Source organism: Primulina huaijiensis, chromosome 18 (genome assembly GCF_012295235.1).
Source record: "Primulina huaijiensis isolate GDHJ02 chromosome 18, ASM1229523v2, whole genome shotgun sequence".
Classification (NCBI taxonomy): Eukaryota; Viridiplantae; Streptophyta; class Magnoliopsida; order Lamiales; family Gesneriaceae; genus Primulina; species Primulina huaijiensis.
In genome coordinates this window covers 2,771,436-2,799,217 of record NC_133323.1, presented here as the reverse complement: position 1 = coordinate 2,799,217, position 27,782 = coordinate 2,771,436, and the positions used below count along the sequence as shown (strand labels likewise).

The 27,782-nt window shown below is 33.3% G+C and overlaps 3 protein-coding genes, 1 non-coding gene and 1 pseudogene across 7 annotated transcripts; 3 read left to right on the top strand and 2 right to left on the bottom strand.

Annotated features, from left to right (window-relative positions):
• Positions 1-337: 337 nt before the first annotated feature.
• Positions 338-3,135, bottom strand: LOC140964917 (tetraspanin-19-like). 2 transcript variants are annotated; one of them, XM_073424905.1, is made up of 6 exons: positions 2,888-3,135; positions 2,719-2,818; positions 2,346-2,426; positions 2,160-2,264; positions 1,227-1,419; positions 338-656 (listed from the first exon to the last, which is right to left on the bottom strand). In XM_073424905.1, exons 1-5 carry the CDS (start codon positions 3,037-3,039, stop codon positions 1,228-1,230), a joined length of 630 nt encoding a protein of 209 aa, XP_073281006.1. In that variant the 5' UTR covers positions 3,040-3,135; the 3' UTR covers positions 338-656; position 1,227. The 2 variants fall into 2 exon arrangements, with proteins under 2 accessions (XP_073281006.1, XP_073281007.1); XM_073424906.1 differs by having other exon boundaries at positions 338-648.
• A 68-nt stretch (positions 3,136-3,203) lies between these two features.
• On the top strand, positions 3,204-3,276 carry TRNAV-UAC (transfer RNA valine (anticodon UAC)). The gene has a single exon. It is a non-coding gene; the product is annotated as a tRNA-Val (tRNA).
• A 747-nt stretch (positions 3,277-4,023) lies between these two features.
• On the bottom strand, positions 4,024-5,842 carry LOC140964607 (uncharacterized; annotated as a pseudogene).
• A 109-nt stretch (positions 5,843-5,951) lies between these two features.
• On the top strand, positions 5,952-9,301 carry LOC140963882 (uncharacterized). Of its 3 annotated transcripts, XM_073423360.1 has the most exons (5): positions 5,952-6,220; positions 7,065-7,223; positions 7,892-7,968; positions 8,091-8,110; positions 8,794-9,301. In XM_073423360.1, exons 1-5 carry the CDS (start codon positions 6,065-6,067, stop codon positions 8,934-8,936), a joined length of 555 nt encoding a protein of 184 aa, XP_073279461.1. In that variant the 5' UTR covers positions 5,952-6,064; the 3' UTR covers positions 8,937-9,301. The 3 variants fall into 3 exon arrangements, with proteins under 3 accessions (XP_073279461.1, XP_073279460.1, XP_073279459.1); XM_073423358.1 differs by having other exon boundaries at positions 5,956-6,220; positions 7,892-8,110; XM_073423359.1 differs by lacking the exons at positions 7,892-7,968; positions 8,091-8,110 and having other exon boundaries at positions 5,953-6,220.
• A 14,367-nt stretch (positions 9,302-23,668) lies between these two features.
• On the top strand, positions 23,669-27,217 carry LOC140965055 (wax ester synthase/diacylglycerol acyltransferase 11-like). Its single transcript, XM_073425103.1, has 5 exons — positions 23,669-23,900; positions 24,516-25,088; positions 26,152-26,505; positions 26,594-26,731; positions 26,891-27,217. The coding sequence occupies exons 1-5, from the start codon at positions 23,724-23,726 to the stop codon at positions 27,050-27,052; spliced, it is 1,404 nt and encodes a 467-aa protein (XP_073281204.1). The 5' UTR covers positions 23,669-23,723; the 3' UTR covers positions 27,053-27,217.
• The last annotated feature ends 565 nt before the right edge of the window (positions 27,218-27,782 follow it).

Below are 27,782 nucleotides of genomic sequence, written 5' to 3'. Positions count from 1 at the left end.
ATTGTTAGGTATTTTTTATCTTTTAAAAAATGAAAGCATTATAAAAATCAAAATATATTAGTTTTTACTATAAAAACGTTTTATAAAATAATTGTTCAAACACATATTTACTTTTAAAACAACTTTCAAAACATTTTATAGAAAAAGTTAAAAACACTTTTATAAAAAAAATTATAAATGACTCATAAACCTGCATTTCTATATTAATCAATTAAAGATCATCTTTTCTTTTCTTTTTCTTTTTTTTTTTAATATCATTTTACCATTCAAATGAACGAATTTTTGGCTCATATAACAATTCGGGGGCATCATCAATTAATTGCACATGCACCGCATGTATACATATAGTAAAGCATTTAACTTGTTGAAGAAACAATACCTACAATTCATCATCTCCTGCGATGTTTAATCTGCTTCACATTAACATTTTCTCTAGTCCATCACACCAAATAATTCATGATTCATCAACAATAAGCTCAAACATTTATAAACAATAACATTACCATATAATACATGCAAGGTCTGATGAGAAATTGAAGCTCACAATATTTCACTGACAACCGAAAACTCGGAGCAGCAGGTTTGGATAACTGGGACATGATAAGCTCCATTACCTTCGTTCATCTGCAGTGTCGTGATGTTTATGATCTGCTTGCCTGACATGGAAAAACCCGTAACTAGACATTTTAAGCGTATGATGTCCCGAGTACAAAATAAAACGAAATGTGAATCACATCTAAGACCAGAAAAAATTTATTCAATTTTGATCTAGGAGTTCTGTAAGTTGATTTATGGACGTATTTCAGTCTGGAATAAATAGTTTATGGGCATTGTGCTTTGTGGAAGGTTTTGTTAATTTTGTGGATACAGCGAATCTTGTAAGTCTAAAGCTGGACCATTTTCAACAAAATGCCTTGCCAATAAATGCAGAGAGGACTTCACACCATGTAAAAATAGCAGGGGTGCATCCAGGAAATTCTAGCAACATAATCACTTATAAAGGAAAATTTTCGAACTTATCCGTGCAGACAGACAATACTAATATTCCGATTTGCCAGGATTAGCAAGCACGCTTTAATATGATATGTTACATGTGCCACCATCCATAGAGAGAAGTAACACAGCCCTCTCCCCATTGTCGGAGAGGCCAGGGTTCAAATCTTGGTAAGAGCAAAACCCTCTCCCCCAACTTGTAATTAAAAAAAAAAAAAAGGGATGACACTGACCTTACGGTTGATTCTCAAATTCTGAGAATCTTGTTTTTGGCCCAAACTGGTCACTAACGACATAAGATTGGTATGGAACATAATTCTTGAGCAGAGGTACTCTATCTGGTAGATAATCATCATCACTTTCATAGTACTTCACATGATGTGGTCCTAAAGCTTTTAGAATAATAGCCAATAATATACTCATGCCCTGCATTCAATACCATTACCAGTGTAACAAAACGTAAAGAAAATAATATAAAACAAAATGAATGTAACTTGTAGAAAATACGATGAGGCATTAATATTGACATGACCAAAGTAAAACACCAGAAATTCATGCCTTCATCGTTCATAGATATCCTTTCAATATTCTGGGAGTGCATTACACATTTTATGTTATTCTGAAAATAAATCAGAATTAGTAATGGCAAGTCAAAACAATAACAACACAAGTGCATTAATTATCCAAAACATGCTCCAGCTTTTTTTTCCATTCATTCCCATTCAGGATCATTCAGAGTCTTCCAAACTTTACCAATGGTATGACTTATGATGTCTGTTTTACAATGGAATAATTATAAGATCAGTGTCCATTCATCAGTGACTAAGCTGATCATATTCTCACGCACCCGTTGTCTTACAAATGAAGTCAAATAAAATTACTCAAACAGATTCTGAGCAGGTGGAACAAGGCAAACACTATAAGAGAAGATCTCAATACAAGCCCAAGTTTCCGAAAAATGTCTAAACCAGACCATCTCAAGTTTTGCATTCAACACAAACCTAAACATATAGAGTGAACACCATGCTTATCTCTTAGAGTTAGTATTCGTTTGTCCAATTTCGTTTTATGCATTCAAGAATTTAATTAAGTGTGTGCATGTAGGAGTGTGGAGAAAAGAGAGAGAGAGAGAGAGAGAGAGCAGGGGAAAACGAGATGTGGAAGACCTGTAAGGCCACAACTGTAAAGCCAATCCATTTGCATATGTCAAAGTTATCCTTGATAAAGTCCTTTAACTTATCCAAGTTCTCAGTTGGGTCCTCAGGAAAATCCTGAGAATCAGTTAAAACTAATACTTAGTCATGCAAAACTCACAATTGTTTTGATTCGACCAGTACACCAGGCATGCATACCTCCTCCCAGTTGCTGTTTAAAAATACGTCCGCAGTAACTGCGCCTTCAAAAACACAAACCAGAAACACCAAAACCATGTACTACTCCAGTTGAGGTAAAAAAAGAAAAGAGTGCTGCATTCCCAAGTCAATTTACGCACAGTGAGTTAAATTTCATGCGCGGAATTACAGTATGAAAAAAACCCACAAGGCATCAGTTTGTGACTGTAGCGTAAGACAATCAGAGGTTCACTTTATGAAAAAAATCTCAGATACAATAGCATTTTGTGAAGACAAGTCAGCAGACAAATTGCAATAAAAAAATCTCATATATGACAGCTCGCTGTCCATGTAAGAAAAAAGGCATTAAAATAACATTAATGGAGGAGGATACAAAGTAAAGGCAACATCCACTAGCAGTCTCCGCAGCAACATGGCCCGAGAACGTAATCAGGCACATGAGAACTCCAAAGCCAAGTACAGTGTACGTGAACCTGCATTCCAAATCCAGCTCAAGCAACAAATACAATACAAATGGAAAAGATTTTTATGTTCTAACTCACCAAGGTGTTTCCGCATGATCGGATTCGCGGTCGCGCAGCCAAACTCTGAACATCCATAAAGCGTACAAAATCATGGCAACACCAAACATTCCCAAGGCGTAATTTACCGCTTTCAGCAGCGACTGAGTGCAACTGCGTGCCATACGACCCATTTTTTTTCCCTTCGAATTTTTTGAAGATGATCGATTGACGATAGCGGGATTTGATGGCTGGAAGAAACAAAAGTCAATACTTGTTCCGAAATATCTACCCAAATCTTTGTCCGATATATATTGTATTTAGTTTAATATATAGTATTGCAACACGATGTACAAGAGTTGCTGTGGTGTAGTGGTTATCACGTTAGTCTTACACACTAAAGGTCCCCAGTTCGATCCTGGGCAGCAACATTTTTCTAATGCACTTGTTTTCTTTTTAAAATTATCCCTAACATTTACCAAAATTTATATCTATATTTTCGATATTTCCAAAAATATTGATTAAACTGTACATTTTTAAGAATAAGATGATTATATTTATACCACACGTGCTACGACATACTAAAATTTGCTTTTAATTAAAAGTTGATATTTTAAAATTTAAAAATATAGTCTTTTTAGTCAGAAAGAAATGAATTGATATTAAAATGTTTTGGGAGTAGTAAAAAGTTAATTTAAATTAGACAAAAATTTGTGTGAGACGGTCTCACGGGTCGTATTTTGTGAAACATGACTCTTATTTGGGTCATCCATGAAAAAGTATTACTTTTTATGCAAAGAGTATTACTTTTTATTGTGAATATCGGTAGGATTGACCCATCTCACAGATAAAGATTTGTGAGACTGTCTCACAAGAGACATACTCTTTAAATTATTGACCAGATAGAAAAATGAGAAAGTTGATTAAAATATTTGTTAATATTTTTCCCAAAACTGAAAATTTTTCCAGAAAAGATAAAGCTAATATTAGTATTTACTTTATATGTATATATTCTTGTGCTTGTTACACTATTTATTAGAATACATTAAAATTTGGATTGCCATAAGTTGTGACAGAGATTCAAGGAAGATAATTATTTTGATCAAAAATCATGTAATATAAAAACATACAATACATTATAGCTATACAACAGTAAAATTCACTGGACTTGATGGTTGGATGATTTAATGTCTCCAAAGAAGTTGATCTAGGCAAAAATTGGTTTATACCCGAACAAAAACAAGCAATATAAATGGCTATAGTGTCACAGAAAATATGCTTTTTTCCTTAACTTCGCTGCCATGCCTATGTTTGTATCAGAGATAGTATACCCGCCTGGCAAAGTGAAACCGGAAGCAAAAGTTATTGTGGCAACAAGAGTTGATACAAGCAAGAGTGTGTTTACTCTGTCCTTCTGTATTTTTCAGCTTAAGAGCTCAAACCTTTTCTGATTCTGCCAATATGCCATGCCTTCGAGGTGTTCCTACTGCTTTCAGGGCAGCCCTTGTCAGTCACTGAAGATGATCATATACATATATCATGTGTAAGATTATTGGTGGCTTAATTTACAATGTACCTAATAGCTCTAATTTTTTATATATCAGGAGAGAGAGAAGCTTTATACTTGCTTAAGAAAGAAATTATGTGCTTACTTGGCGAAATGGGGGATTATACCACATAAAATAGTCAGCAGCATCAAGAGCTGTCATCCCCTTATCATTGCTCAACTTAATGTCCACTCTCTTGTCCTATGTTAAGGCACTCACAATTTCTGGATGCCAGTTCATGGTGGCCGAATGAAGGGGTTTATTTCCCGATTTATCACTCATATTTGTAAGTTCTTTGAGTTCAGGATTGTGGAGAATGTAGGTAACTACATTACGTTTTCCATTCTTAGCGGCAAGGTGTAAAACATTTCGACCATTTTTGTCGAGTAGCTCCCTGGATCAGCAGGACAGTAGTTAAGCAAAAGGCTTATGATATCAACATGACCTTCGGAAGCAGCAAGATGAATGGGGAATGAGCCACTTTTATCTCTTTGAGTGGCACCGGAAGCATGCCTTTTCAGCAAGTAAAGAACCACCTCGACATAACCTAATGAAGCAGCGTAGCGAAGTGGTGTCCACTGTCCTCCCTTGACCATCGTGTAATCTGATGAATCGTGGATTCGAATCTAATATAGCTTTTAACGGATCTGTGTTTCAGGCAACTATAAATTAAGCATTAAACAATAAAAAACATATAGGCTAGCTTTATGTTTTTGCTTCTACTCATAACTATTTATAATGTGCTCCCCGACAGCATGTTAGAAAACATTTCTAGCCAAAAGAATTAGGGTTTATCGAAGTTGATATAATCAACATTTTTATTTTATATCTTAGAAGTCACATGTTAACTCAGAACGCAAACAAGATGCAAAATTTGAAATACCTCGTTTATTGTAGCTGCCTCAATGGGAGACTTTTCCCGGAACCGATCATTTTGCTCGTTCATGGTGTGTTGAATATTCAAGAATCGAAGAAACACAGTTGGCAAAAGCAGCTTCAGCCGCCAAGTACAACCCATATATTCCTTGTTTGTTGCGGTAATATAATAGCTCGGGATCTTCTTTGATCAAATATTGAACAATCGATTCTCGACCATTGATAAACTCTTCATGGAGGGCTGTGTTTCCTCTTTCATTCTTTCCCCTCAATAAATTATTCTTCTCTTTATCTTCTTCAGTCCCTGCCTGAGACTTAGGTATATATTAACCGGACAAATCATGATGATTCTTGAATATGCTTGTGCTTTTCGATTCCATCGTTACCAGATCATCACTCTCTGTGCTATGATCAGTTACACTCTCATCTCCTCTCTCTCTAGTTCCATGTCATATCAAGCTTGCCCATATGATGAAAAAATGAGGAGAAAATCTGTTGGTCGGAAAATGGAAGCTGGGAATTGTGTGAAAAGAACAATGGGATCGGGTGTACTTATTTTTTATAAACTTATGAAATCCGCTGTCGCTATTTTTGATAAATTTTGGGTAAATATAAAGACCTTATGTAAATCAGGTCGACCAAGTAAACACACATATATCTTGGCAAGTGTGCACCATATCCTATAATCTCAAAGTATATTGTTTTGCTCGGATTGAGAATAGCGAGATACTGTTAAAAACTCATTCGATAAAAAACCAAACAGGAAATTTACGCCCTGTTGTGAGTGTATGGGGAGATGGCTACAACGATTCCTAGCTACTCTCTCTGCCTTTTCCCTGCCTATCGCGCTAAATATTTAGACGGAGTGTTGCCCAACTGCAATTTCCCCACCGGTAAACCTGCTTCCAAGTTCCGTTGCATGAAAAATGATGAAAGCTCAGAATCCCACGAGGTAATTTAGTCGCCTCTGAATCTAATTCTTGCAATTTATTTTTTTTGTGGGTTCTGTTTATTCGTTCCATCTTCGAGAAGTATTTATGGTTTTTATACTTCGAGCCACATTGGTAACAAATGTAGAGTAAGGAAAGAAATCGAATGATGGACATTGACTCTACTGTTGTGCTAACATATCTAAAGATGGCTGCAAAATAAGGGGAAAAAAATCCTTAAAGTAGCGAGATACGGCAAATACTGTACTTTAGATAAGGGTATTCCGCTATCGATCATCTGGGGAACCTGTGGCACCAGGCATGGTGTACGGGGTTGTGCAGCTTCATTGCGTTATCTTCGTCTATATTTGAGGCTGCACCTTACGATGGCAGTGGGGTGGTGCTACCTTACTTGATTATTTGTTCTTTCCAGACGACCACCCATGCATCGACGACACTTGTATTTGTTGTCCCTTAACTTATCTATTTGTCTTGTTCACCATATCAAATGAACCTAGTCAATGGAAATTGATTGTATAGTCATGAAAACCCCGAAGGCTGGAACAGAACTGATTAGTAAAGTGTGATTCATGAATAAATTGCGTAAAGCATATACATTTATCGTGGTTATCTAGCTTATGTTGGTTCATTAAGATTGAATGAAAAAGGGATCATATATGATTAAAAAAATTATGATACAGCGCTGCTTTAATGCGATCGAGAAATGCATGAGTTACGATTCATTAAGCTAACAGGGCAATACTAGACATGAGCAAATGTTTTTACCTTTTGGTCAAATGTTTTCCTCGATTTTTGTAGACTATTGTTTTGCGGTCATATATGATTTTTCTATCCATCTTATAACAGGCTTTCTCGGTCCTGAAAACAGACATTCCTTGTGATGTTGGGAGTGTATGGAGCTCTATAGGCTTTTATGTGTTCAGCATCCATGTTCCTATGAGTTTTGGTGGTTTGTCTGTTGCTAGCAAGATATTGCATCAACCAGTTCTTGATTCACAGATTCAGGTAATGTAATTTCTCCTGGTTTGATGTTAATTTTTGTGAATGGGCTTGGCTGCTTGACTTTCAAGTGCATAAAGATTAGGAATTCTATTTTGAATTCAATTTTATTCATTTTTTGTTTCTTTTCTTTCTTTTTTTAAACTTCTGTTCTTTCTCCTTCAGCAATATGTTAACGGTTTTTATTGGATGCTTAAGGTATTGAGATGCAAAATTGAGCAACAATATCTGGTTGCTTGAGCATTGGAACTGAATATGAAGACTAAAGTTGTATAATGTTGCTTGTTTCCCATTCATTTTAGTTTTCGAATTTTGCCTATGAAGTTAATTTCGATTAGAAGACATTAGTTATGTAATTTTCTTTCCCTTCAATTTCTTCAATTAAGATTATTTCAATCCCTGTCAGTAGTATGCTGTTTACTAATATTCTGTTGTATTGTATGTTTGGTCTACACCTTTTATTTCAATTCGGAAGATCTGTTCTGCGAGTTAAAAATTTATGTTCTTAGCGTCTCGACTTCTAGATTAAGTACCTGAGACATAGAAAGAGACAATCTTTGGATTAAGCATCTATTTTGATGATTTGATCACCATCAGAGACTTTTTCTATTGCATATCAGTAATCAGCATATACAACTTCGATATTCTACCTTGTTTCTTCCTTTTCTGCACAGGCATTCTTGATCCTTACAATTCAAATTTTGGAGCTTACTATTGTTCTGCTGCTTCTCAGATGTCCTGGGAAGCCTCAGTACGATCTTTTAGATTTTTTTAACATTAACAAGACTTCTCCTCAAAGGAGTTGTTTGCTGGCATCGGTTCTTGGTTTTGGATTTCTTTTCTCACTGGTTTTCATTACCTCAATTATTGCAGAGGAACTGATGGCGCCCAAGGTCAGCTTATGAACGTGTGTTTCTAGATTCAAAAATTGAAGTACTTTTTCTGACATGACTGCGTGTAAACTTAAAGTACTAGTCAATTAAGATACCGGCTACACTATATTGTATGATCGCAGGCCAAAAAGTTCTTGTTTGTGATTTTAAGTATCTCTTTTCTACTTATAATTATGCCGAAGCCTGAATTGAGATATCCACATAGCATTGCAACTTTTGTTTTTAACCACTGAGAGTTCCAATTTGTTGATGGGAAGGACATAGATTAAAAAGGATTCGTTTTATTGTGCATATGCATGTTGTATGATCGATTTTTCTAATTTTTGACAAGCATCCTTTGTAACTTGTCATTTATCTTTTCCTATTTATAAGAAGAAAAGAGTATGCAACTCAAGTAGGGCAGGATTAGTTGAAAGGTAAAATATGTTTTCTTATGGTTCGCTTTTTATTTTATGTTATACTACGAAAGAAAGTTTTGTTGCAAATTTGAAGCTCAAGACTCTAAGTCGAAACATCCTATGTCATCGATCTAAAACCGGCTAAAACCTTCTAGCTTATTTTTTCTTTACTGGTATAGTTTTACTGTATTTTTATCCTTTAATTCAATGTTTGTCTAGAGAATTGTCTTTCTACTAATCTAGTATCATATCCTGACAGATTCGAAAATCTTATTGGTATTTCAGGAGGTGAACAATCCCTTTCTCAAGCAAATTCTTTCAAGTGGCTCAAGCTCAGTAATTGCCTGCACTCTTATCTATTGCATCGTCACTCCGTTTCTCGAAGAAATTGTTTACAGAGGTTTTCTGCTAACATCTCTTTCCTCTAAAATGAAATGGCAGCAAGCAGTTATAATCAGCTCCATAATCTTTAGTGCAGCTCACTTCTCCGTCGAGAATTTCTTGCAACTTTTCATTGTTGGTCTCGTTCTTGGATCCTCTTATTGCTGGACAGGAAATCTAAGTTCCTCTCTTGCTATTCATTCAATGTACAATGCCCTCACATTGTTTGCCACGTTTATGTCATAGACGCCTTTCTCAAAACTTACCGTTCATTTTGTTTTTCCCCCTTTCTCAGGACAACTAGAGTAGAATTTTAGTTATTTGTTTGTGACTGTAGTTTGTGAATTATTGAGTTCTGTTTTGTTGCAAGGACAAGTTCACTTGCTCGGCATTGAGATGAAATTTTTATCCAGGTCACGGCTAAATGCTATGTAGAAGCAGAATAAAGTAAGAGCCGAACCAGTGCCTTGTTTACACCCTTTCATCTTGATGTATTTGGATAATTGAAACCTTAAATTTGTTCGACCCACTATCACCGTTGGATCAGAAGGTCCACTCGTTTAACTTTAGCAAGAGAAAAGAATAAAGCTGTGTGGTTCATAGTCTGTCTTGTGGTTATGACTTTTAAAATCTTGTTGAGGTTACTTATGTGTCAAGAATTGGAATCAAGCCACAAGCCATCATCTTGTCCGTGAATGAAACAGTAGAACAAAATCATTCTAGTTTTTGAGAGATGATTCTAGTCTCTGTGAGACGATGCTAGTCTCTGTTTATAGTCGGAACAGGACCGTGGACATATATATTCTGTGCAAGCTCGTCACACAATATTTTTCGTAAATTCGTGTGAAATTTAGCTAATTTATTGTTCACATGGGGATTTTAACTTCTTCGAAACTTGAGTAAAATTTCATGAATATGGTAGATACTAAAAATTTGAAATAAAGAATCCCACGGTGGTTGCATCATCAAGCCATCAACCATATCTTGCATTTGTCAGGACTTTTATTAAAATGGTTTGTGTGAATTAGCCAGTTTCGACCGGCTGGATTGTGCTTGTATTTAATGGCTTTCGGTTGAAGATGGGACCATCATGCATTTGAAAATTGGAAGCACAAGTATTCCAGTAGTTGGCATGTGGTAATAAAACAGCACAGATTCTTGGAATCCTTTGAAGTTCATGTTCAGGAATGTAAGAGAATCACATTCCCTGCAACATTTTCATATAAACAATGAAGATATATACAAAACACAAAATTGTTACACTTACAGCCACCATGACAAGAGATACCGCCGCAAGCTTCACTAATCACAATCAAAGGCGAAATCAAGATTCCCTGGTTAGATTCGAAATATAAAATTTTTACGATACCAATTTTTGAAAAATTATATATCTGTTGTGTCCACAAAAGCATTTAAAATAAAGAGGGGACGGTGGCCCCTTCCTGATAGTGCCCCTCCTCCGGCTGTGTCACCGTCAAGATTTTAAAGGAAGGGCATCCATCATTTGATTATAAGTTCTTTTTTTGGACAAATATAGTTGAGTGGGGCACATTTATATTACACACACAGCCAGCCAATATTAGCTGGCTCCTAACTTTTGAGACATGGGAGAATCTTCGCTCTCATTTAAATATTCATTTCGAATCTGAAAACTAATTGCTTATCTTGCTTGCGATTGGTGATCGGTGAATATTGATTTACAATTACACTCACTGGTTTTTTGCCCTTTTTGAATTTGACTATGTATTAAAATCATTTACATCTCATTTTCTTACAAGCTAATCTGACTCCAATGATTCAATTTTTTTTATCAGATGTGTTAAATACATTTCTTTTTTTATACTATGAGAATGAGTGGACGAATTTTCTATCTAAATTGTTACGTATAAGTAGAATTTGAATTTGAATTTATTATCATGTGATTAGATCAAGAGATTCTTGACGAAAATTTAATACATTTCTAAACAACATCTTCATTAGGAATATTTTTCTTACATTATTCTAAAACCCATTCACGTCTCATTCTTATCGAGTTAATTTAGAAAAATTATTGGTTCAACAAAAAAAAAAAGTTACTTTTTTTAAAAAGAAAATGGGTCGATTTGTCTAGTATTTATCACCTCCGGAATCGAAGCAAACAAGCATCCATCGCTGTTGTGGCCACGTGTCTCTCTCTGAGTTGGATCCCACCGTTTTCCTACCACCTTAAAATCTCCCAATCGAGCCCCCAAACGTTAACATAAAACATTTTTTGATTTCTCTGCAACTAGAAAATCATCAAAGGAGAAATGGGGAGCTTCGAGAAGCAAGTGAAGCACAGAGCAAAAGAATTGAAAATATATTTCGTGAAGGGATTCAAGATAGTGGGCGATTCTTGCAAGAAGGGTTGGTATAAGATCAAGCACATCAGAAAATGAGGACATATATGCTCCAAGTTTTAGTATTTGTTTTTCAATATTTCGAGTTCTTTGTTTGATTTTAGTGTGGATCATTGATTGTATCTGGGATTGTCTTCAATGTTTTGGTTTGTTTTCTTAGTTTTGTATTGAAACCTATGATCTTGGATTTTATATATCATGTATTCACCATTTTTTAAATACCATTAAAGGTGTCAGCCATAGATCTGGAAAAATTGTTGATTCTCACCTTTTGGTTGCTGTTTGTAGTTTGCTGGATTACTTCATATTTAGATCTGCAAAAATGCCTACGATTTATGAGTTCAAAAGACAATTATAACTATCGCACATCCTCTAGTTGTACAAATTTAACCAGATGATCAAACTATTTATGTTAAGATTATTTATGGGATTAACTGAAAGATCTCTATACTCACTATTTTTTTTTACTTTGGAACATCCTTGATTTTCTTCCCAAAATACTCTCTAATATTTTTTTAAAATATGATCTCGTCTCATGGATATAGATCTGTAAGTCTGTCTAACGTAGACTTGTTCCGTGTGCATGTGTTGCCAAGAATCCCTTCCAATAACAAGAATGAGATCTTGCCAAGAAACCCTTTAATCCAGTGACAATAATGAGACACTCATGTGATTTTGGTTTCAAATCTCACTTGTGTCTTAGTTTAATTAGATTAGATGGTAAATTTTCTCACCCTCCTGTGTTACTCGTAATAAAGAAAGGTTAGCCAACTGAATAGTTTTCAATCAGATGGATCCAATGAATCGGATTAACACAATTTACAAGACCAAAAAATAAAAACATATCCGAAACGATGTAAAATTTGGCCTAAAAGCAACATTTCTGTCAAATTCACTATTATATTTTTGTACTAATATACATAAACCTGGCCACAAAAGAAAAAATTATACAACCTATGCGTATATAGATTCTCAATGATGGAGTGCATGAAAGTAACTTGTTTAATTCATCTTGCTTCGTGCCCATCAGAACTGCGAGAAGGATGTTAAATTCTTTTCCGTGGAGTCGCCGACCATTTCTGTGCTCTCCTTTGTTCCAATGCATCTGATACTTCTGCTTCTTGGGGTGGGGGGCTAGGCTTCTTCACATAATTTCCTTGAGATTTACGCTCTGTTTTCCTTCTTCCCGAATCACACTCCGTAGGTTGACGATGTCCTCGTTTCGATAGGTGTATACGATAGATTACAGAAAAATGAAGTAAATTAATTCAATAAATGGAAAAGGACATTAAAATGGTAGTACCTAAACAAACAATTGTATGCGTTGTGTGCGGACTTTAGATCATAAACTGCTTCAATCATTTAATTTTGTTTTCAATATTCCATTTATTTTGAATTATGAACCATTTCTTCAGAAACTAACAGCCATGGAAGTACGTTTAACTGATGAAATTATGTGTTTTTGTGGCGTAAAAAGAGCAAAGATTGAAGAAGAAAATTTCAAGGAAAATGAGTAAACTCACCAAGATCTTCAAGCCCTGGCTCTAATGTGGTCTCTCTCTTATCTTTAGGCTCAGATTCTGTTGAGCAATCATCCGACATTGCTTTCTGAGGGTGATCAAAAGATATCCCAAGTTCAGTTAAATCAAGTTTTGTGCTATCGTTCTCTTTTTCTTGATTTTCCTGAAGTTCCACAATCTCACTAGTGAAAAGCTTATTAGAGAGGTCGCGGAACAAATGGCAGATTCCAAACAGTTCACCTTGCAATTCTTTGAAGTCCTTTAACATTTTATTTCCAAGTTAGTCGATAAAGTGGATTGATTGTAAGTTGGATTTTGACGAAACTATAAAAGGGAAACTCTACCACTTTACCCATTTTCCCGGAAACAGCAATATTCGATAGCAGTTGTTTATATATCTGCCTCAAGTAGACAAGTTCTTCGAGAGATCCGGCTGCAAGAAACGGAAAACTGTCACGTGTAGCTTTTGACCAAAACGAAATGAACGATCTTGAGCTTGTAAATACTGAGCTGGATTCCAGTTCGGATCGAATGTCACTACACGATTTGCACCGACAAGATTAAGCCCATAACCACCAGCCCGAGTAGAAATTATCAGGAACATTAGAAGGAATAACTCAAATATTTTCATTTTGAAATTGAGATAAAATGTTTGAGCATACAACGAACTTGTTTGAGAGGGAATGTGGGTCATTTACAGGAACCTCAACGAAAAGATTAGAAGGATCCAAGAAAAGTAAGAATTTTATCGGTGACAAGACCGCGCTGAACAATGCCAAGTTACCGAACTCCTATAAACTTACATGTCATTTCCTAGAACTCCTCCAACCCATACAACTTCTAAAAAAACTTCACTCTTTCTCTTTGATGTTCCAAAAGTCTAGAATTTTTAAATGCAGGAACCTGACGAAATATAATGACAAGGAAAATAACTAAGCACTAAAGCTCCAAAGATGGCCTAAGAACCACAGAAGGAAAAAAAATAACAGTGCATGATCATAATAAAACACATATACGCACTTCTAAAAGCTCGGAAAAATCATTATTCGTGTTGGTTCTGACAACTGAGGGTGGAAAAAAGATTGATCCGGTTCCAAGCTTTTCTAGCTGGCTCGAATATAATTTTCGTAGAATAAACAAAAGTTTAAATTGAATATCTCAGAACTTTTAAAATCTATAAAAATAATAAAAAGCAACACATTTCTTATTGATTAATACACCCCGAAGCCATCTACATGCATGCATGCCTGATTTTTCCCCAGCTTATTAAACGGGTTATGGCTTTATGAGAATAATAGCAATTGCTTCCTTGACTGAAAAAATTCAGAAATTATTGACTCATTGAGAATGTAATTTTTTTAAAAAAAATTAATAATATTCATGAAGCTATTGATTATGGGCTATGAGTTTATACATACAAGGAGTCACGTACAAATTTGTGTGAAACCCACTGAATTCGCGAGTAATTTCATTTAATAAAATATTATTGTCGTTGTTACTGTTATTATTATATTTGCTTGTAATATGAGAATTCGTAGCCTCTATTGATCATTGTATATTAAGTAAAATTTTGGGTTAGCGCAATAACATGCAACTCGCACTAGCCAGATAAACTATATTGAGCAAGAGTATTTGTGTAACAATCTCGTCCGAGAATGTATATGTAAGAAGAATCGGACTTCTAAACATTGATCAAATACTCAATTACTTTATAACTTGAACGAATACAATACTCCATTATTATTATTATTAACAAATCACGTGAAGAATAACAATTCCGTAGCTGTTTTTACCCCATTTTGAATACTAAAATAAAATTAATAAATGAATTTTACAATTTTTGAATACCAATTATTCTTATTTACTGTTTTTCAATAGTATAGATTAGTGGATTTTTTTCTATTATCTTCAAATTTCAGACTTGGCAATATTTTTTAAAAAAAAGTTCAGACTTAGTCAGCCTAGCTTGTTTTATTCCATCTATCGAAAATAATACGTACGACTTACAATTACAAGTTCGAATCACTGATCTGTGGCATTGCATAGGTAAAATTATTTCTTACTTTCTAAATTTAATTAATTTAATCACGTCTTTTTAATGGCAACTTTATCGCCCTTTAATACTTTCGGATTTCAGATAATATACACTGATCTTTCGAATGAAAAAACGTAGTAAGAAATTTTCCTAAATAAATAAGCATGGTCAGTCTTTAATTTAGTTAATTAATTAAATTAATAACATTTAATTCAATTTTATTATGATCTACACGTTTCTTTGCCTATTACTGAAACACGAGATTGAAGTCGTTAATTAATAACAATTTCAAGAAAATCGTGCACTCCCTCTTTGACTGCAATTTAAGAGACCATTTGCATTCAATTCATCATATTAAAAACAACATATGTAAAATATAATCTAGGGAAACTTATTGGAAAAAAATATAAATTATATAAAAAAATGAAATCCAAATTTAAGTTATGGGAAGTTTCGAGTCTTTTATAATTTGACAAAATATGTCCAATGAGATATTTCCATAGCTAAAAAAAAGCCAAATGTTTCTATTAATGGGATATATATTTTAAAATACTGTACAATTTTTTTTCCAGAAACAAAAGTAAAAAGTCCAATTAAAAATGGAAAGACCGAAATCAAAGAAATCAAGTGTCACCATTTACAGTAACGCCAGTTATGTGGTTAATATTTTTTTTAATGATAAAAATGTATGTATATAAATAAACAAAAAAATTTCTCGCGAGACCATATCACGACTCAATTTTATGATACAAATCTTCGATAGAAGCTAACTCACGAAAAAGTATTATTTTTGTACCAAAAATATTGCTTTTCATAGTAATTATGGATCAGGTTGACTCGTTTTATGAAAAAAAATTCGTGAGACTGAACTACTCATAAATACAATGGAACATGATATTTGAATTATTTTAAGACCGAAATTCTGCAATAAATTTCTCAAGATCTCCACGAAATATATTTATATAAATTTCTATTCATATCCCCATGAAAACGGCACCTTAACCTTCAAGAAATCTCTATCGTCTCGAAATTTATTTTTCAATCTAAACTCTTCACACGACTAAATTAATAAATCTAGTGGTTGTGCAAATCAAGCCTCTTTTGTATGGAAATGGCCTCTCGTGTGATGAGCCTTGTATTAGTGATTTCGATGGGATATTTGTGTTCATCGCAGACTTATACATTCTACGTTGGTGGCGACCAAGGCTGGATTCCACATCCATCCCATATCTCTTACAGTCGTTGGGCTGAAATGAATCGTTTCCAAATCAACGACACTCTCGGTACCCACTTCCCGTCTCTCCATAACTATTTTGTTTTAATGAATGTGATCGTTTATGTATAAATTAGTAACACATTTTCTTTTTTCTTTTTTCTTTTTTTACAATATTTTGTTAAAATCTGCAGTTTTCAAGTACAAGAAAGGATCCGATTCTGTCCTTGTGGTGACAAAAGATGACTACGAAAGATGCAACAAGGATAGTCCTCTGCAAGTGTTTAAGGATGGCAACTCCGAATTCAAGTTCCACAAATCGGGCCCATTTTTTTTCATAAGCGGTCGTACACAACACTGTGAGAAGGGGCAGAAGCTTGTTACTTTAGTCCTCTCCGACCGCCACCACAATTCTTCATCCGCCCCTTCTCCACCCCCTACCCCTTCTCCACCACTAAAACCACCTCCTTCCCAGTCCCCACCTCCTTCATCCCACCACGCCCCCGCACCAACCCCACACCCTACACACGCGCCGCCGCCTCGTTCTACAATCTCCGCACCACCCGGCAAAGCTCCTCAGCCAGCCTCCCCAACTCGATCACCAATACCATCCCCATCTCCACACCATCAAGCCCCGACTCCTCCTGTTACCCCAACACAATCTCCAACCTCTCATTCGCCACCTCCATCTACACCAAAGATACCCCCTTCGCCTTCTCCAGCCGCTCATCTTGCTCCGTCACCATCCCAAAAAGCTGAATCTCCAAAGAATGGCGACGATGTGGAGAATCACCACCACCCTGCCCCTTCGCCGCATACAAGCTCACCTGAGTATCCTCACCATACCCCGGCGCCTGCGCCATCGGCTGCACCATGCTTCAGCGCTTCGTTTTCTCGCTTTGTGGGGATCTTCAGTCTTGCGCTCTCCCTTCTTTCTTCCAGCTTTGTTTGATTGATTTATTTTAGGTCTTATTATTATTATTATTTACATAGCTAGTGTTTTGGATTAATTAAATTCGATTTATGTTTTCTTTTTTATATATAATATATGATATAGTATCAATTATTATCTACGAAACTTTACCCTAACCTTAATCAAAGTTAGTTATGTTAAGGAACTAAACAACAATTAACAACCTATGCATTATGTCTGAAGCCATCTTCCGACAAAGTTAGTTCAACAATTCCCCGGTGATAATGCCATCAGCATATAATTTCACTGTATTTACTTGCAATCAGAAATAGATATATGATCACATGGTGTTCATCCGTACTTGAATACTACAAGGTATAGTTTGATACATGTGATAAGAGATTGATAAATAATCATCTTTATCCCACGTTTGGTATCTTTTTAGAAAGCCCATGATATTGATAAATAGTTTTATACAAGTATAATGCATCCCTTTTATGATATGTGATAATTTTAATTTAATGATAAAAAATACCACAAATGACTTAATTGCCCTCAATATATAAAAATCTTAAATCATATTGTTCTCTCATTTCACCGCCCCATCAAATAAATGTTTTTATTTATTTTTATATATTATATAATATGATAATTATATAAATGAAATCGAGATAATTATATAAATGATTTTTATAAATCTCAATAAAATTATTAGTATCACTCGATTAAGGTTAATTTTGTTATTACAATCTAATATATAAATTCAATCACTTTTATTAAAATCATACCAAATTTTAAATATAATATCATACATCTTATATATCATTAACTTATCTTTATATTATATATCACATGTTTATCCTATCATGTGTACCAAACTATATTCAATAGGATAATAAATCCCCCTGTTTATCCAATAGCTCACGTGTATTTCGAGGTCCTGCATAAAGGTAGCCGTTTTAAAAAATTAAATTATACCTTGTGAGACAGATTTATTATTTGAGTCATCTATAAAAAAATATTAGTTTTTATGCCAAAAGAATTACTTACTATTGTAAATATTAACATGATTGACCCGTCTTACGGAAAAATATTCATGAAATCGTCTCACAACAGACCTACTACAATAGACAAAGTTTGTTTTTTTTACGCACAAGACAAACTAGAACTTAATTTTTAGAGGAGATAGTGAGCTAAATCATGTTTATCTTCTTTACGTGAGTATAACTTTACTCTTCAAATTAGACTTTGAGTCGCGCACGTTGAGCATGGGCTCCAATGAATCATGGCTTCGGCCTGGTCTTTCTAATGTGGAGTTATCATCATTTTGTACCATTCAAAACGTGGGCCTCATTTTATGTGGGTTCCCCCATATTATTTCTTATGTTATTAATTAAAAAAAAATGAAATGGGATGGAAATTAATTCAAAAAATGTAAATACAAGAGAAATAGTGGAATACAATGGACTCAAAGATGATTGCAAAAATTAAAATTGATATATATATATAAAATTATCATTGCCTACCCAATAATTGTTAAATCCCATTCTTTCCCGTTTTCGGAGGCAACAACGACAGTACGGTTAACATGGAACACAAAAATGGAAAGGAAAAAAAAATATTTTGAAAAAGAAATCGCAGACAATGATAATCCACAATTTATGTCGTTTTCTCGGCTGCTTACTCTGCCGAACAATAATAAATGGTATGATAGTAAAAGGTTTTAGATATTTTCACTTCTTGGGTAGGGTTTTTAATCATTTAGTCAAATGACATAAACTTTATAATGATATTCTACGACTATTCAGCAAGAAATCAACACAACAAATTAATCTACCAAGTGATAAAACTTTCAATATTACAAAAAAAAAATTTCCCAAAAAGTCATCGTTAAATTTGTTACGAGATATTATAATATTTTATAATAACTGAAAAATAAGGTTTGCCACTTTAGAAATATTGTTTTGATATGTATAAGGAAATATAAAGAAATATTAAAATCGCATATTTCAAATATTTTTTGTAGAAATAGTTTGACCACTTGTATTTGGACTAATTTGAAATATGAATCTTATCTTGTTATTTCATGTCACTAGATTGATAAAATTTAGACTATGCAAAAAAATAATTTTAGTGCTAGATCATTTAGAATTGTTACACATGCATAGACTATAACTAGATATGTTTTAAATGTTGATCACATTAGATAATGTGAGTGACAATATTCTTGCGATTAAATACCTTAAGGCTGCGTTTGGTAGATAGGATTAGGTAGGATTGATTAATTTATCACACTTTATCCTGCGTTTGGTACGATTTTTATTTATCCAGCTCAATCCCTCCTACAAGTGATTAGGTGGTATTACGTGTGATTAAATAATACCTCCTTCCTCCGAAGGATTATTAATCCCTCCTCTATCCATACTCTCTTTCCAATTTTACCCTTCTTCCTTCACCGCTATTGAACCACCTCGGCTGCCGGATCGCCGCCGCCGACCTCGCCGAACCTTGCCGGACCTCGCCGCCGTCGCCGGAAATTCGCTGCCGCCGCCCTCGCCGGAAATTCGCTGGACGCCACCGCACAGCCGCCGCGGGACCACCGCACAGCCGTCGCCGTCGGACCGCCGCCATCGGAGTGGAAGAAGAAAAATAAAAGAGGAAGGGCAATTTTGTACTTTCATCAAAAATTTCAAAATTATCCTATACTTAAAAATCTTACCAAACATACTACCATACATTATATTTCTACAACAAACATTTTCTTTATCATTTACATACTAATCATTAGTTTATTTTATCCTGCAACCAAACGCAGCCTAAAGATTCATTAAAACCGCTTTTATATAGTAATTTGTTTCATGTTAGATGTGCATGTCATATTATCACTTTATATGTTAAATGTGCATGTAATGAGCATATGCCTAATATAATAGAAAATTTTCATAGTATGTGGAAAATTAATATGTGGAAAAATACATGGACGCGATTGAAAAACACTTGTCGGATCAAACAAGAATAAATTTAAAAAATTTCCTTTCCCTGTTGAATCTATATAAAATTATTTATATCACTTTATTCATATTTTGTTACGTTTTAAAGATTTAGTTATTCCATATTATAATAACATTGTTGTAGAGTTTTTAATGTCGAATGATGATGATTGAAATATTTTATGTAATTGTATTTCTTTATTAGAAATTTTTAAAGAAGTAACCGAATTTTTTTTAGTATTAACTATTCTACTTCAACCATGTTTATATATTTGCTTTTCAATGTGTTTTATAAATTTATTGAATATCATGATGATTTTAATATGCATCATTTTGTTTCAAATATAGAAAACAAAATTTTAAAATATTTGGAGAATATCCCGATTGTGCATGGCTTGGCAACATTACTTGATCATAGTCAAAGTTAAGATGAGTTAGATATGTTTTTTCTTGATATTATGCCCTAATTTATTCAGCAGAATGTTGACGATGAAAATAAGTCAATCATTCATTTTCTTCAAGAATTGTTTGATTTATATGCTAGTGAACAATGTGAACCGAGTGCACAGCCGGATGAGATCGGTAGAGAAAAAAAAGTAGAGCACTCAACTTCTTTCAAAGTTTGAAATAACAAAAGTTCAAAACAAAATCGGTGACAACAAATTACCATGAGATTTAAATTAATCTAAGTCAATATATTAATAATACAGTTAATTTCAATGTTCTTGATTGGTGGAAAGTAAATCTCAATTGTATCTAGTGTTAGCGCCGATTGCAAGAGATGTCTTAGCCGTTCAAAGTTTAAGTGTTGTTTTCGAATCATCATTTTCAGTTTGTGAAAAAATAATTGGTGAACAAAAAACTAATTAAAGTCAAAAAACTTAGCATGCTAACATGACCACAAGATTAATTTACAACCGAAAAAAATGGAACCGCTTGAGCGATCGACAAATTTCAAAGCTCAAACTCCTACGAAGATCCAGAGTATTCAAAGATATTTTAATAAATTATGATGAATTTTTGATGTTCAATTGTAAAAATCAAATTTTAAGTTATTTTATATTTTATTATGATTAATCAGTATTATTTCAACTCAAAATACTAAATAAAAAAATTTCAAATTTTAGATGTTCAATTGTAAAAATCAAATTTTAAGTTATTTTATATTTTTTTATGATTAATCAGTATTATTTCAACTCAAAATACTAAATAAAAAAATTTAATTGATAAAAGTAATTTTATATGAAAAAATAATTAATTTCGGACCCGGAACCAGTATGAAGTGGACCGGGATCAATCAATAAATTATAGAACTGATCCGCGGTTTGGAAAACCTTGGAACCGAACCGGTTTTCAGCCGGTTCCAGAACTGCCACCAATAAGTATGTCTAGCTCAAACCTCGTAGACTATACTTGTCATACATTTGCTATTCCTAGTATAAAGTGATTAAAAGTCTTGTGATTGAGAATTTATGACTAATTAAACAAGCATGTTACCGTGCATTAATATATATAATTTGGATATTATGTTTGTTAATGATGTTTATCTTTGTATCTATATATGAGGTGACACTCACTTATTAGACACGATGAAGCATATCAAATTATAACTCTATCATCTCAACGATATAAACATAAACGGTTTGTGGATATATATATATAGTCACACTGCTAACTATAGTGATCACCTATCAATGATTGACCTAACTTGTTTCTTTGTTGGTAGCTCAGTTTATGACTGCCCCCGAAGAGTAGCTAGGTTAAATTACTAGCTTAAGCCTCAGTACTGTACGAGTGTGTCAGTGTGTATATCTTAAAAGAGTAAATTGGTGAGATCATAGTCCCCATTTATCATCTTGTTCGCCTATTACGTCGGTCTCACATTTGTTTACATTTCGTGTTGATAACCATATTGATGTTACAGTTAGCTCATCCATCCACCAAATTTATGGAAGTACTTGATGGCCTGCACTCACTACATATATGTAATAAGTAACAATGACAAAACAATAGCCCTTAATTAAATTAGATCGAAGAAATTTCTTTGTGAGAGTCTCAAGCAATTGTCACTTTTTCTGATGATAGATACATGTTCAAATATATATACATATCCCATAGTTTAATTTAGGCACATTTTCATGGAAATTAATGGACTTGGTGCACCAAATTGTGAGATATAAAACAACAATTAATGCAACATGAAAGAGTTATTTGACATAAAAGTACTAAATGCATAGATATTATGTGAATCAGATGTTGGTGTTGTGTGCAGTGTCGTACGTAACACCTTAACACAATATGCAACGGAATAATATAATTTATCACATAATTAGACTTTGATGTATAAAATAAGATATAATCAATCATACACAAGTGTACACAATTGTGTGTTGTATCAGGGCAAAAGATTCATTAGAAAAACTTGTAGTTTACAAAATCTAGTGAATAACTACAACATTTGTGAAGCTGAAATTTTATTTGATGAACAACACACTAATTGGTACTGTGATTAAGTATATGTTTGCATGTCTTCAATAATCCACGACAACACAACAATACATCTTGGCTTGATACTTGATCTCTTCGAAGTAAATCATCAACTACCGTGATTGCTCTCATGCAAAGTCCATATTCATCCCACAATCTTGACATCTGTATTTGATTATTTATAAGCTTCTTTTATCTTAGCGTTTATTTCTTGAATAAAATCCTACAAGATATGGAAATAAAAATTTCATTAGGAAATAAAATTTTTAAATATATCTATCATCTTTAGAGTTATCAAAGATCTCAATAATCTTGCAAATCAAAAATATGTAATTTAATATGCACGATATTATAAAAAGAAAAATATAATTTAAAAAATAAATTATATTCTTTACACAACATGAGAACTACTTTTTGAATGCAAAATTAATGGAGCAAAATTTATATTGATTTATCAATACTATAACTTTCGAACATTTTATTTTCAGTTTTGTGGTTATTTAATTAAATATTCCATTTTCAAAGAATTAATTTCACACCAAAATCCATTTGACCCATGCACGTATGATGTAGGATTATGAACATAACAACAAACTTCTTATATATTGAAATTTTTCTGGGGAAACAATGACTTATCCATTCGATGTCAAAATCTCAAGTTTGAAAATCAATTGCAACAATTTCCTTTGCTCTCAAAAAAATGTTTCTCGGGAACATTCGAGTTTGCAAATATATATATAAGATCATGTTTAATTTTACATAAAAACAGGTGCCGCCCCAGTAATAAATAGGAACAAATGGCTACCCACCACATCCCAAAATACTTACATTGAATTGCTATATATATATATATGTCTATATATTCAAACTTTCATTATTAGTAGCGTCCCACCCAATTAAATCTGCATTTAACACCTCCAAGAAATTTCCTGCTCATCCGAATTGCCATCTACATCTACGTCAACTTACCCACAACCCTTTCTAGATATATAAGATATGTTCATAATTTAAAATTATTATATAATAATATATTAATTTTGTGGTTTTTTTCCCAAGTTTATTAATACCCTACTGCTGCATCATCTCTTCTTTTCAATATTAGCAAATGAAAATTACAACTTCTGTTGTTCCGTATGGGCCCGGCGTGGGCCATTGTGTCTTTGCAATCGAATGTGAGCTGTTTGCATTAAATAATGGCAACCAACTCTCACCATTATTTAAAGAAGAGCATGACAACCCATTCATTCAACATACCTAAATAATTTTTTTTTTCCAACAGTTCACACAGTGAGGATCAAATGGAGATAACATTTGATGAACCTGTTAGCCCAACAGGACAATACTTCACAAGTTCTGTAATCTCAGTCTCCGTTATTGGGGTTATGGAATCCGAAATCCCCATCGATGATTCTCAAACTATGGAACTTCTCAGGGACCTCTTCATCCCCGTTAATCCTCGTTTCTCCTCTGTTATGGTACCTAACGATTCTCTCTTTTCGGTTTCTTGAAAATTTTGTGATTTACATGTAATTTTTATGGAGAAGATCATATACTTTATTCGATCCCGTATTTCTTCCCTTCCCCGTTTTCCCTGTCCATCCACATGGTCTGATTGAGTTTGTTAATATATATATTTGGTATTTGAAGAGGTGCAAATGAAATTTGATCCTTCTTTTTACAAAAAAAATTTCCACAACTTTTGTAAAATATTGGTGTTATTTTGATAAATCATAGATTTTGTAAAGTTCATGGATGGTAAATTATTAAATTGGTGATGCACAAAAGATGGATGAAACAATAGTATTTGTTATAAATAAGTGAGGAATAATTCTTGGGTTAATGGTGGCATATATAGTTAGTTATCTTTATAAAATAATTACTTTAAAAAATGATGAGAATTTTTTTATTTAGTCAAATGGATTTATGCGATCCCACAACATTAAAAAAAGTAAAACTAAAATTTTATCATCTATTTCAAAATTTTACTTTTTTTTTACAATTTTTATGCTATAAATTTGCAAATTTTTACGCAACAAAAAAATTTGCTGGAAAAGACAAGAAACCTAATTCCATTAATTTACTTTCCACAGGTGAAAGACCAAAAAGGAGTGAAACATTGGAAAAGGGTTGAAGTCAAACTCCAAGACCACCTCAATAAACCAATATTTGAAGAGGGAAAATCCCCAGAATACTACCAACAATGTCTTACACAATACTTGTCAAAAATAGCGATGGAGCCGTTCCCACAGACCAGGCCATTATGGGAAATTCACATCTTCAAATACCCCACAATTCATGCATGTGGAAATTTAATTTTCAAGCTGCACCATTCATTAGGGGATGGCTTCTCTCTAATGGGAGCCCTTCTTTCATGCTTGCAAAGGGCAGATGATCCTTCGGTTCCCCTCACGTTTCCCATATTGAACCGGAATACCGAGGTTAAAAAGAGTGAGGGTTTTCTCCATTATTTATCGACTATTTGTTGTGGGACGATTAATACTTTGTCGGACTTTGGATGGAGTTTGTTGAAGAGTACTTTTGTCAAGGATTGTAAGTCGCCGATAAGATCCGGCGAGGATGGAGTCGAGTTCCGGCCTATAACAATCACCACCTTGTCCTTCTCTCTTCATCAAATCAAGCAAATCAAATCCAATATTCATGTGGTTAGTTTATCCGATCCACTTTTTCTACTAGCTAGATTAGTTCCATTTAATCGTTATATATAATAATTAAATATATTAAATGAAATGAAAATGAGATACGAAAGTTGTATTTGTTTTAAAGAAATTAATTTTTATTTTTATTTTGTAAAAAAGACAACAACAATTAATATTAATGTAACAAAACTGGTAGTAGATTGCAATTTGACTTTTAGCCAAAATGATATTTTTATTATATTATAATGAATTAAAAGCTATCACCTATATATCACCGAATTAGGTGCGGTCGTAGGCAAATGAATGGTCGTAAATTCTTGTGAAGAAAAAGATGCTTACTTTGGTGGGAGCTATCAATTCCAACATTTATTTCGTATACTCCCCAAAATAATAAATAAATAAATAATAATATTGCTACACAAATCTTTTTAAGATTATTTTAAAAAAAAAATTTGAACGTTCAGTAGTGAAATTCCTAATTTCGGAAATTTCATTTTATGATAATTATATTGCATGGAATGCGTTATACAAAGTGAATATCTAAACTGACTAATTTGGTGTATTGTCGATTACTCCCTCCGTCCCAATTATATACTTGTATTTTTTAACATATGGATTTAGAAAAATCATTTGAAAAATAAAATTACATACAAATTTTTTATTCTAAACATTATTAATTCATTCAAAAAATAGTTGCACAATTTTCAAATTTTATTTAATAGAGATATATTAATACAAGAGTCGAAAAATTATTGCTAAATATGATACAAATTTATATACTTGGACGAACAAAAAGGTAACATGACAAAATAATGGGGACGGATGAGAGCTGACCAAAAGTGTCATGTTTGCCCCAATTTTTTGTTTTTTAAAAAAATTAATTTTACAAATAAAGCTTTTCTTGAAAATGACTGAAATCCCACCACCTAACATAAAATGTTATTTTTCAACATTTGTATTGATTAGAATTTTATTACTCATTTATTGTCGTTCATTAATTCAACGTTACTTTTGATAATTTACGGAGTAATATTATATTGAATTTTCTTTTACATGAATAATTGAACAGACATTAAATGATGTGATATGTGGAGTCATCTTCATGGGGATAAGACTGTACATGCAAGAAATGAGCCACGATTCAAGAAATGTAGATTCAACAGCATTAGTTCTTCTCAACACCAGAAACATCGCCGGCTACAAATCGATACCAGAGATGATCGAACCGGACGCCGAGTCGCCCTGGGGGAACCAGTTTGCCTTCCTTCATGTTTCTGTCCCTGAATTAACCGAGGAAGAGTCATCAAACCCATTGAGCATTGTGTTCAAAGCACGGGCCGCTATTAATAGGAAAAAAAATTCTACAGCCGTGCTTCTGACTGGAAAATTGCTGGACACAATGAGAGAGTTTAGAGGGCCTGAGGTATGACTATATAAATAAATTAATAGACATTATCTGGTAAATGAAATATGTGTATGATGAATGGAATTGGGTTCATTAATCTTGTCAGGCGACAGCTTCATACATCCACAGCACATTGAAGAACACAAGCATGACAATCTCGAATGTAATAGGGCCAATGGAACAAATGGCTTTGGCAAATCAACCAGTGAAAGGCATATACTTCATGGTCGCTGGCGTTCCACAGGTACTCTTGAAAATTCCGACCTAGTTGGTTGCCTGAATATGTGGATTTCATGCCTAAGATCGAAGCAACCCATTATGAGATTCATTATTGAAAATTATTATCGATTTTCGTTGCATTTAATTTAAGTTTGAATTTGGATCAATGTTAATCTTCTAACAGAGCCTTACAATAACGATGGTAAGCTACATGGGAACGCTGAGAATTGCTGTGGGAACAGAGGATGGGCAAATCCAATCTCACAAGTTCAAGTCTTGTGTCCAGAAAGCCTTCGACATCATTTTCAAAGCAGCAGTCCCTTCCGATCCCCTGAAAACTGTATAAGAATATGGAAAATTCATTATCTAAAGTGAAAATATGAAATATATACAGCAGTTTTCTCATTGTTTTAAAGGATAAGGTTCAAAAATTTCATTATTATGAAAGCAGATAGCTGCTCATACATGTACTTTAATTGACTTTTGTTAATTAAAATTTCAATAATGTGTTGTTTATGGAGTTATTATTTAGATTTTCCAAAGAAATGTGTTCAAGCATATGATTTATTCAAAATTAGACGTGTTGCTTGTTTATATAATTAAAATTATTTAAACATTATTTTTTATTTTTAAATTAATATATAATCATCTAAATATTTTAAAATATTGATAAACATATGATTGGATCTATAATATAACTATAAACATAGATATGAATGAAAGATTTTTTTTAAAAAAATGTTAGTTTAGGAAAATTTTAAAAAAAAAACCTTCATCATTAAAGTTATATAATAATAATAAAATATAGAAGTTAGTACATAGACGACGTCTACTTTAATTTGCAAGTAAGATATGTAAATAAAATTACGTTCGATGATAAAATTAAGTATAAATATAATTGTTTTCCTGAAAAAAAATGTTATCTTTAATTAATATGAAACGCTATCGTGTCTAGTTGATTAATGATAAATTTTGATTGGATGCTGGGTTTGGTCAATTAAATTAAGAAAAAACAAAAATTTTAAAGACTATCCATATAATTCTAAGGTTAATTGTTTGGGACTACATGAAAAAAT

Bases quoted from the DNA above. Each gene is read 5' to 3' on its own strand.
- LOC140964917 (XM_073424905.1), bottom strand. From the start codon at position 3,039: ATGGGTCGTATGGCACGCAGTTGCACTCAGTCGCTGCTGAAAGCGGTA. The intron at 2,265-2,345 runs GTATGCATGCCT...ACTGATTCTCAG, and splicing joins TAAACAGCAACTGGGAGGAG to GATTTTCCTGAGGACCCAAC. The intron at 1,420-2,159 runs GTCTTCCACATC...TATTGAATGCAG, and splicing joins TTACAGTTGTGGCCTTACAG to GGCATGAGTATATTATTGGC.
- LOC140963882 (XM_073423358.1), top strand. From the start codon at position 6,065: ATGGCTACAACGATTCCTAGCTACTCTCTCTGCCTTTTCCCTGCCTAT. The intron at 7,224-7,891 runs GTAATGTAATTT...TTTTCTGCACAG, and splicing joins TTCTTGATTCACAGATTCAG to GCATTCTTGATCCTTACAAT. The intron at 8,111-8,793 runs GTCAGCTTATGA...TTGGTATTTCAG, and splicing joins AGGAACTGATGGCGCCCAAG to GAGGTGAACAATCCCTTTCT.
- LOC140965055 (XM_073425103.1), top strand. From the start codon at position 23,724: ATGGAGATAACATTTGATGAACCTGTTAGCCCAACAGGACAATACTTC. The intron at 23,901-24,515 runs GTACCTAACGAT...TACTTTCCACAG, and splicing joins CTCGTTTCTCCTCTGTTATG to GTGAAAGACCAAAAAGGAGT. The intron at 26,506-26,593 runs GTATGACTATAT...TAATCTTGTCAG, and splicing joins GAGAGTTTAGAGGGCCTGAG to GCGACAGCTTCATACATCCA.